General features: G+C 50.5%; 1 protein-coding gene across 5 annotated transcripts in view; it reads right to left on the reverse strand.

Moving 5' to 3' along the window:
* The window catches only part of ARHGEF7 (Rho guanine nucleotide exchange factor 7), a 125,737-nt gene extending 115,177 nt beyond the window's left edge, over positions 1-10,560 (reverse strand). For all 5 annotated transcript variants that reach the window (XR_003791759.1, XM_029210426.1, XM_029210425.1 and 2 more), the window contains exon 1: positions 10,396-10,560. Coding sequence is in view for 4 of the 5 variants with exons in the window: in XM_029210426.1 (XP_029066259.1) it covers positions 10,396-10,560 (165 nt within the window). In the remaining variant the exon portion in view is untranslated. The remainder of the gene's footprint in view (positions 1-10,395) is intronic.
* Positions 10,561-10,847: the final 287 nt, after the last annotated feature.

Here is a 10,847-nt window from a genome sequence, read left to right on the forward strand (position 1 = left end):
ATTTTCTTGGGTAAACACCTAGAAATGGAATTGCTAAATCATTTGGTTGATGTGTATTCAATATCTCAAGAAACACCATTTTCTAAAGCGCCTGTACGATTTTCATTCACATCAGCAGTGGGTGAGAGACCCAGCCCATCCGCATCCTTGCCGACACGTGGTAGGCTCGGTCTTTTCAGTTTTAGCTGTTCCAATAGGTGTGTGTAGCGGTATCTCACTGTGGTTTTAATTTACATTTCCCTAGTGACTAATAATGTCGAGCACCTTTTCACGTGCCTGTCATCTGTATATCTTCTTTGGTGAATTATCTGCTCAAAACGTTTGCCCATTTTTTAAATTGACTGTTTCCTTATTATTGAGTCTTGAGAGTTCCTTATACATTCTGGATATAAGTCTTACTTGGTAGAATTCACCAGTTAGGCCATCTGGCCTGGAATTTTCTTTATGAGAAGCTTTTAAACTACAAGTTTAAATTTTGTAATAGATACAGGGCTACTGAAGTTATCCGTTTCTTCTTGAACGAGCTTTGGTAGTCTGTGTCTTCCATGGAAATTGTACTTTTCATCTAAGATATAGAATGTATCGGCATAAAAACGTTCATAATATCCCGTTATTACCCTTTAAATAACTGTAGAATCTATAGTGATTCTCCACATTGGTCATTTGTGTCTTCTCTCTATTTTTCCTGACCAGTTTAAGAGGCCCATCAACTTTATTGATTTTTCTCAGAGAACCAAGCTCTTGGTTCTGTTGGTTTTCTCTAGTAATTTTCTGTTTTCCACGTCACCCATTCCCATTCTGTCCTTTATTGTTCTCTTTTGTCTATTAGTTGCTGTGCGTTTAATTTTGCCCATATTTTTCTATCTTCCTAAGGTAGAAGCTCTATTACAGCCAACAAAAGACTTAAATCATATGCAGGGTGAGTTCTCTCTCACTCCCAGAATATCGTTTTAACTAACAATTTATAATCAGGGTGCTTAAGACTCACACCCGGGTTTCCCTGGTGGTGCAGTGGTTGACAGTCCACCTGCCGATGCAGGGGACACGGGTTCGTACCCCGGCCCGGGAAGATCCCACATGCCGCGGAGCGGCTGGGCCTGTGAGCCATGGCCGCTGAGCCTGCGCGTCCGGAGCCTGTGCTCTGCGTCCGGAGCCTGTGCTCCGCAAGGGGAGAGGCCACAGCGGTTAGAGGCCCGCATACCGCAAAAAAAAAAAAAAAAAAAAGAAAAAGACTCACACCCAACAAAATATAGTTACCGTTAGTTATTTGAAGAACCAGCCTTGGCTCACTGACATGGCAGTTACTTGAATTCAATCTAAGTAAATGTGCTTGGTCAGAGGTCAGAGGAAGGAGAAACAAACTCTTCTTCTCCATTTCTCATCCACTGATTAAGTCTGGGAGACACTCAGTTCCAGTCTCTCATCACTTAAAAGCAAGGCTTAAAAGTGTGGTACTTTCTGGAAGCTTAACCTTTGACACAAGGCTGTCGAGAATTTAACCCCATTCTATTTATGGAGCTTGTTTTCAAAAGAAACAAAAATGCCTTAACAAATAAGAGAACTGAGACCAGAAAATTTCATGTTTCCGTGAGAAGAAATCTGTTACCAGCACCAATGTCATATGAGCATCGTTGAACAAGGCAATTTCTCCAGCACCACAGAAAGATCGCCTGAAGAAGATTCCATGTGTTCCCACGCCTCTTACACCTCCTGAGAGCAAGCAACAGAGGCTATGGGCCAGGATGATCTCTCTGAAACTCCTAATTTTCTGTCAAAACCCCTCTAGCTTTCTTTCATAAAGTGAATGACAGTCATAACCTTTTGGCATGCGTTCAGAAAGTAACAGGCTTTTTCAGATAATCTGTATTCCTGACAAAAGACTTCTGAACAAATTTGCTAACTTCAGATGGAACTTAAAAGTCTCTTATGAACTTAAACTGTCTCAAGCACAGGAAATCGGTGGGAAAGTGTCTTCCTGGCAGAAGCATAGCACTGAGACACTCAGAACTGAGGGAGAAAGGCCACCGCAGGCCAGGGTGTTTACAAATAACCCAAACCAGACTGTTCTAAGGATTTTTGTTAGACTGCTAAAAAATCATGCTGCCAGGGCTTCCCTGGTGGCACAGTGGTTGAGAGTCCACCTGCCGATGCAGGGGACACGGGCTCGTGCCCCAGTCCGGGAAGAGATCCCACATGCCGTGGAGCGGCTGGGCCCGTGAGCCATGGCCGCTGAGCCTGCGCGTTCGGAGCCTGTGCTCCGCAACGGGAGAGGCCACAGCAGTGAGAGGCCCGCGTAGCGCAAAAAAAAAAAAAAATCATGCTGCCAGAGCATGACTTCACTGCCAGAAACTGCGACTTCAAAGCAAACTTGGAAATGAGGATTCCCATTTTAAACTAAAACTAGATATAAACTGGAAGAGGTTTCAAGTGCTACACTTTTTCTGGCGCTGACTTACATTCACCTTCTTTAAAGGAAAGACAGGAACTTTATCGGTCCCTTTAAAAACAGCTGCTCTAAGTGTAATAATAATTAAAGTTACGCACAAAACACCACTTCCATTCTCCAGACTTGTACCGTGTCTACTGCCACGGTGAGGCTGCAGGACAGGCAGCCACGAAACCTCAGTGGCAGCTGAAGTGAGCTTGCACTTTGTCCGTGGGGCTGCAGGTCCACCGGGCAGTGCTGGGCTCGCCTGAGCTCGCTCACGCAGCAGTGAACTCTGATCCGGGTAGCAGCTCTGCCGACCTTGGCTAGCCTCTCTCACAACTGGGGTTGGTGGGCTTCAGGTGGGCCCAGGAGGCCTCGGCATGGACAGTTGAGCTCTCTGCCCTGTGGTCTTGCATCCCTCAGCATCCGAGGCCCGGGCTGGTCCTCAGGGTGGAAGCAGGGTCTGAGAGAGCATGGAAACACACAAGGCCTCTTCAGACCTGGGCTAGCAAGTAGCACTTGTCACTTCTCTTTTGTTTTTAATTAATTTTTTTTTGGTTGTGCCGGGCCTTAGTTGTGGTAGGCGGGCTCCTTAGTTGTGGCTCCAGGGCTCCTTAGTTGCAGCATGCATGTGGGATCTAGCTCCCTGACCAGAGATCGAATCTGGGCCCCCTGCATTGGGAGCACGGAGTCTTATCCACTGTGCCACCAGGGAATTCCCACACCTGTCATTTCTGCCACGTCCCATTGGCCAGAACAAGTCAAGGTCAGCTCAGATGCAAGAAGTGAGGAAACAGGCTTCACCTCTCAACGGGAAGAGCTGCGCTACAAGGGCATGGCTACAGGGAGGATGGAGAATTGGGGCCACCTCCATAAACTACCACAACCTTCCTCTAATCTGCTGTGTACCCTAGGAGGCTCACCTCCATAGAGGCTCACCTTTATGCACCACTGCCCCAGAGCCTTCCCCCAGCACTGTCCTGGAGACACCATGCACTTAGACTACAGTGTGAATGACTCTCCCTAGACTGTGCAGTGCACAACTTACACAGCCATATGGTGCTGCCCTCAGTGGACCCAATGATGAGTTTGGGCTGCGTGACGTCTTGAGTATTCCTTCCACTGAGAACTCACAAATGCTTTACACTTCAGACCCGACGGCTTCTCTTATGACTTGACTGAAAAGTCAGTACAGAACACACGTGTGTGCGCGCGTGTCTCCGTGTATATGATGCGCACACTAGGTTGCACACAGTAGGTGATAAATACATCAGTCAGATTTGACGATTTTGAAAAACTGTGTTGGAAATGTGTGAACGTCCCCACCCTATCTCCCTGCCTTTAGACTACAGCAGACACAGCATACTATCCCACAGAAGCAAGGCTGAGAACTACCAGACTGGTTCATAAAACTTTAAAACTTCAGAGCTAACATTAGAAATATAAGAACATCGGGAAACAAATTCTCCTAACCTAAGTTGGTAGAATTGAAGAAGGAGGGGAAAAGTCAGAAGTCGAACCCAGGATACACAGGGCCCGGGGTGGCCCCAACGCCCTCCCTCTGCAGACACAGGGCGGGCTGGTGGGCCCTCACTGCCCATCTGTGACTCCTGGCCCTTCCCATGTGTGAAACTCTATCTACACGAAACCTGAGACCGCAGCCTGGCCCTCTGGCCCCGCGAGCCAGCAGCTGCATGCGCTCAGCAGAGGGCTCAGGAAGCCACATTCCGTGTTCCCACCACCCCAGACGATGGTAGTCTGGGAGGGTGGGAAGGGAGGGGCCACCAGCCCGCTAAGGTTGCAAGAATCTGCCCAGTTGTGAGAATAAGGAAATATTCCGGGATTCGAGTAGCCTTCTGGTTCAGATCCCGGCTTAGAGTTTTCCTGGACATAGCAGGAGAAGTTTTCCGTGTTGATCCATAAAATAATAATAACTTCCATCTACGAGGACCTGTTCTGTGCCCAGCACTGCACAAAACCCCTCACATCTACTTGTTTACCCTCATAATGACCCTACTGCCCCAATAGGCCATTCCCTCCAGACAGGAATCGTTCATCTTATTTTTAGGAGGAGGCAACTGAGAGAAGTTAGGCAGGTTGCCCAAGGTCACACGGCAACTGGATGACTCTGGAGCACATACTGGGACCACCCCATTTTACAGTGGCCCCGGGGGGCGGCCAGTGGGTCTTAGGGACCCGCTAAACCTCCCAGCCCCCCCGTGCTGCCCGTGGTGGAGGTGAGTGCCCAGAGGGAGGGTGTGCCTTTTGCCACCTTCTACCAACAGTGACAGACTCATGGGCGACTCCGGCTCCCATGTGATTCCAGTCCAAAAGTCTAGAGACAGCCCTACCAAAAAAGTTTATTATACACACACACACACACACACACAGAGTATTGTTTCAGATCTTGGTTTAGATAGATTCCCAGTAAATGCAGAGTAATCCCTGAAGCAGGAACCAGCCCTGACTTAGCGCAGGTGGGTGCCCAGCAGGTGCTCACTAAGGCAGCCCGAAAGGTCCCCAACCAGGGCAGCAGGCACACCTGGGGCGGAGCCTTCCACCCTGAGCCAGCTGGGGGCCCGGGCTCGGCACACTGCTGGTCTCAGTGTCTTCACCTGTGACACGGGGAGACTCGGGAGGACAGCGGGACAGCAGTTTAGCACGGTGCCTGCAGCTCAGGGCGCCCACAGTTGTTTCTTTAAAAGAGAAGTAACTAAAGGCGGGCAGTGCTCAAAGAAATGAGGGAAGAAGGCCACGACGGGTGTCACTTCTATTAATAGAATGCGGTCCTGGGAGAGCACAGACGCTGAGTCCTCCCACCGGAGAGCTCCCAGAGGCAGCTGCCCCTGATGAAAGGCCATCCTGCAGCCCTTCCCCCAGCGCCCTGCAAGCCCAAGTCACCCTGGGCGCACGCGTGTGTGTGCGTGCGCGTGCGTGCGGGGGTTGTGTGTGTGTGTGTGTGCGTGCACGCGTGTGTGTGTGCCTGCGCGCGGGTGTGTGTGTGCGTGCGTGCGGGGGGTGGTGGTGCGTGCGTGCCAGCGTCCACACCATAGCACTTCCAGCGCGGCTCTCGGGAGATCTCTGGAGGTAGTCTCGATTTAAATTGATTTTAGGTGGGGTTATTCTGAATGAGCCCGCAAATGCAGTTACATGGGGCCTAAAACCCAAACAAGAATCACCCTGGTGCAGGGTCAAGATGGTACTTGAAAGTCACATGCTTCAAAGGCGGCTGTTCATCATGACAAAACGAGCCATTCTGAAACCTTAAGCAGTTTCATTAGAAGCACCTTAATACAGCCAATAATGCAGTTTGCAAACTTTAAAGGAGCCTCCTTAAAAAACACAGGAGGTCACGTGTTCTATAACTTTTCCCCCTGCGGGCTTCACCCGCGCTGCCGAGCAGGTATTTACAGCAGCCACAGGGCAGGGCGCCGGCTTCCAAACCGGCTGGTCCTGAGTGAGGCCTCACACACCACACTGCCATTGCTGACCACGTCCTTCTCAGGGCTGAAGGGCCTAGAAAAGGCAAACTGCTCTCAGCGGACACTCAGAACTGCTGTCCGACGGCCACTGGGACTTCTCTTCCACCCCACCCCGCCCAGCCCCAGAATCCTAGGACAGAGCAGAAAGCAAGTCAGGAATCAATTAGGAAAAAGCAGTTTCTCCTTCCCGTGCTGCATCAGAATTCACTGATTTTCTGCAAGTCTGCGGAAGATCAGCGAGGACTGCCAGATCACAGTTTGGGGAAATACAAACCATATTCTAATCCACGTGTCAGAAAAATCAGCGGAGGCCGGGCAGCCCAGACGCAGGTCCCTCCAAGGCCTTCGTTCCTCAGCGCCCGTTCCCTCTGCCTGACATCCTGACATCCTGACATCCTGACTTTTGAGTTCCTTCTGCCCCACGCTGCTCGGGTTTTTTGGGGGGATTTTTTTGAAATTTTGAATTTTATTTATTTTTTATACAGCAGGTTCTTCTTAGTTATCTATTTACACATATGAGTGGATACATGTCGATCCCAATCTCCCAATTCATCCACCACCACCCCCCGCCCCGACCACTTTCCCTGCTTGGTGTCCATACGTTTGTCCTCTACATCTGTGTCTCTAATTCTACTGCTCTTGTTTTTATAGTTACGTTTTCTCCTGGACTAAAACGCTTAAGAACTTGTCATTCAATCTTTTTATCTCCAACAGCGCTTTGCACCCTGCAGACAGGTAAACACTTAATAAGTTGGTTTGGTTCCAACGTATCATCCGACCTGTTATGGGTTGGATTGTGACCCCTGAAATTCATATGTTCAAGCCCTAGGCCCCAGGGCTGCTGAACGTGATCTTATTTGGAAACAAGGTCATTGCCGATGGAATCAGTTGAGGTCATACTGGGGGAGGGAGGCCCTAATCCAATGACTGGTGTCCTTATAAAACGGAAGTTTGGACACAGAAGAGACCCCAGGAGACGCCATGGGAAGACTGGACTTGAGCTGCCCCAAGCCAGGAACCTCGAGAGGCCTCGGGGAGGCCGGGACAGACCCTCCCCACCCCTGCAGAGGGGCAGCCCTGCCCACACCGCCATCCGGGACTTGTGTCCCCAAGGTGTGAGAGAATGAAGTTCTGTGTTTAAGTGCCTGGTCTGTGGTACTTTGTTACAGCAACCCTAGGAAGCTAATACACAGCCAACAGCTTAAACCAGTCTGAACACACACGCACACCCAGGGCATCTAGCAGGGCCAGAGGGCAGCACCTGGTTTGTGCATGACACAAACACTGACAGATGGAGTGTCTCTTGGGCAGCATTTTATGGGTTACGGTGTGCTCTGTTATCCTGGGCAGAGAGAGAGAGAGAACCAGTTTCCTTGAGTGTTTCGTGGTGAACCAAGAAAGTTCATCTGCTGCAGTTACACGTAAAATTAAAGCAGCCTTGGGAATCCCCTGGCCGTCCAGGGGCTAGGACTCGGCTCTTTCACTGCCATGGGCCCAGGTTCAGTCCCTGGTCGGGGCACTAAGATCCCGCAAGCCACGTGGTGTGGCCGATAACTGACTGACTGACTGACTAAATCAAGCAGCCTTTCATGACTTCCATGATCTGAATGTGTCTTCCTAGTCTTATGGAAGTTGCAGAGGATGGAACATGACTGCCCCTCAAGTTCACCCCCTCTGACTAAGTAGCCCAGGGATGTTTAAAGTGTTAACTCACGAGCTCAGGGCTCACAAGCCTCCCCGGAGTCTCCAGCCTTCGTGTGTTTCTCATCACAGGAGGAATGACGGAAGCAAACAGTGTGGGCAGGTCAGCAAAACATCCTGGCCATTACTAGACAAAATCAAAGCAGCGGAGCCTCACACACGAGGATTCAGGAGACCCTGTAACACCCATTTTTCTCTCCCCTACGGCAGAGAACGTATCAGAACACAGCGTTGGCGATAACTAAATGTGTCTCTTTTCACAAGCCCCTCTCGTCCCTGGCTGACCTTCCACCTAAAGAAAAGCAGGCTGCACGAGGGGAACCTCAACAGAACGCTTTTTAAAATGAGCAGAACAATCTGAACTGAAACGAACCTGCCCTTCGTTCTTCACCCTCTTCGCTGGCCCTAAAACAGAACAAACCAACAGAATGCATGAAACACACTACGACATGTTTTCTTAATAAAAGGCACATGGGAAACCCAAGCCACCTCAACACTTTTCTCCATTCTGCACTATGCTATCCCCAGCCGAATGGGTCGTGTTACATTTTGTGAATTTGCAAGTTAAGCTGCAGGCTGCTTACATCTCGTTAATCAGTCTTCTGTGTGTTCACGTAGCAAACTGGGGTCAAGTTAAGAGCCTTTCAATTCCATGTGAATACTCGGTGAAGTTTCCAAATGTTCCTTTTTAAGGAAAAACGTCCTCAGACTAACATTCCCACATTCGGTGAAGGCTGTTCAGCGTGTGTGCTCTCTGGCAGACGTCATTCGGTGTGCAAGCAGACATCAGAAAGTTCAACTAAATAAGTCTTCTTGGGAAATGGAAAATGCTCGTGACATTTCTAAAACCCAGGGTTTCTAGAGGTGGAGAATGGCTAACAGTTTACTGCCCAAACCTACCTTCATACCACAGAGAATCGGTAGCTCTGTCTCTAATTTGCTACTTTGACGTTGAACTTTCACTGTGACTGTGTCCCTCTAAACAAACCAGTTGGGGCTCAGGGGGAATAAAAGGGTAGCTACGCTATAAGATGTTTCAAATGACCACAGTTTTAGAACATGTTGGGTTGTTTCAGTTTGGCTTCTGCAAATTAAACATGTTAATCATTCCTCTCTTTGTTGTTTCCGAGATGAAAGGAATGCTACAGTTTTCTAAGAAAATCTTTCTACATTTAAAAGAAAGTGATTATTGAAGTCTGCCAGTCAGTATGAATGCAGTTAATATGCCAAGTAACATATGCATTGATAATGACATGTTTTTATCAAACAGCCTCTGAAGTTTCTTAAAGCTTCACTTTTAGAAATGGAAGTCTTTCACATAAGCCTATTTCGGTAAACTTAGCATGCATTTTCAATGCCTTTCAACATCTGTCTTTTATTACCAGAGGTCCTGATATCCAGATGACAGTGGAGTATTCTGAGTGCCTGGAAATATAGAGCCTGCTCCTTATTCTTGTCTTAAATCATAATTTTATTGTGACATCAGGTTCATTTAGAAGCAACATTTTTATCTCCTGGACAGACAGGCAGCTATTCACTCTAAAATGCAGGTTCTGTTTTCATAAATATGTTCCTAAAACTAGTAGGCGTACACAATTCATATTAAATAAAATCTTTTCTGACCTTTTAAATGTAGTGCCAGAACATGGGCAACTTAAAAGTTTAAACAGTTTACTTTTTAAAGTCACCTAATTAACATTTTATTATTAGCAAATTGATACTGTGCGTTTCGGGCCAATACACCCCATTTTAAAAATTAAATAGTTTTTCCTAATTATGGTGCACTTTAATTTCTACATTTAACACCATTTAAGTAATTGTTGATCCTAAGATTATGTACTGGCAAAAAAACTGGGATAAGACTGTAGTGTCTTTGAGATACAGGGATCCACCGTTTTAAAAAGCGCTCTCTCCGCTCGCCCCTGCTTTGTCAGCTGAGCCAGAGGAAAGCAAACTTGAATCACTCAAGAGTTGCAGCCAAGGTTCACCCTCCAGCCCCGAGGAAACCACAAGTCACGAAGAGGAGAAGCAGGGTCTGTAGGACTAGGGATTCTGTTCAAAATCAGGTACGAACCTGAAACTGAAATCTAGGACTTTAAGCCAGGCTTGAAGTATGCCAGGGTTTTCCAACCCTGTGTCTGCCATCCTTTGGGCTTGGAGACATGAGCATTCTTTCATGGGGAGGGCAGTAAATCATTTCACAACCCAGCCCTCAGCTACTGATACATGCATCCTTTAAAAATGCATAGCAATTGGTCAATTAAACAGAGGGCGAAACTCTCGTACGATACCACCAACAAAAGCTGTTCAAACAAAGCCTGGGAGGACGCTTTGCACGGCGGTTTTCTGCTCAGGTCACAGAGAGGGGCGACTCCTCCTTCGGGCGGGGCAGAGCGGAGCTCCCCGTCCCTCCCGGCCTCCCCGGGGCCGTTCCCCTTGAACACGGCTCGGACCCCTCCCCAGCCGGCCCCGCACACAATGGCGCCCCGAGCGGGATCCCGCCACCGGGTCCTCGCGCCAACAGCGCGCCCCCCGCGCGGGCCGCGTTCCCGGGTCCGCGCACAAAGGAGGCGCGTGGGCTCCTCCGCGCCCCGCGCTCTCCCGGCCCGCGCGGCCACCAGGTGCCGGCGCCAGCGACCCCGCGCCCGAGCGCCTCCGCGCATCCCGGGCCGCGGCGGGGGCAAGGTGGGGCGCCGGGCCTCCAGCCGCCCGCGGCGCCCGCCGCCAGGCCTCCCAACGCCCCGGGCCTGGCCGCCGCGGGGGCACGGGCCGGGGGGCACTCACTTTCTCGATGGTCCCGGGCAGCAGGCGCTCCAGCAGCCTGCAGAGGACCACCCCATCCTTCAGAGACGCCTGCAGGAAGCCCTCCGGGTCCGAGATGGTTTTCTTGGGCGACTCCAGCACCCCCAAGGTAATGAGCCACGTAACGGTCTGCTCGGCGGAATTCATAGCGGCGGCGCGCCCGGCCTCCCCGCGCCGCGAGCCCGTCTCGGCGCCGTTCACCTCGGAGCGGCCGCGGCCCGGCCGGCTGCGCCCACCGCCCCCTCCTCCTGCTCGCCCATGGAGAGGCCGGCGACGGCGATTGGCTCGGGCGGCGCCGCGGTCCGGCCGGCTCGCGCTCCCTCGCGTGCGTCCTGGCCGACTGTCAAGTGCCTTTTCATTAGATGCACATGAACCTGCGGCGGCCGCCCGGCGCCGCCCCCGCCGCCGCCTCCCGGCTCCCAGCCGCTGCCGCC

This window comes from Monodon monoceros, unplaced genomic scaffold (assembly GCF_005190385.1).
Source record: "Monodon monoceros isolate NGI ecotype Baffin Bay Population unplaced genomic scaffold, NGI_Narwhal_1 Super_Scaffold_8, whole genome shotgun sequence".
NCBI classification, from domain to species: domain Eukaryota; kingdom Metazoa; phylum Chordata; class Mammalia; order Artiodactyla; family Monodontidae; genus Monodon; species Monodon monoceros.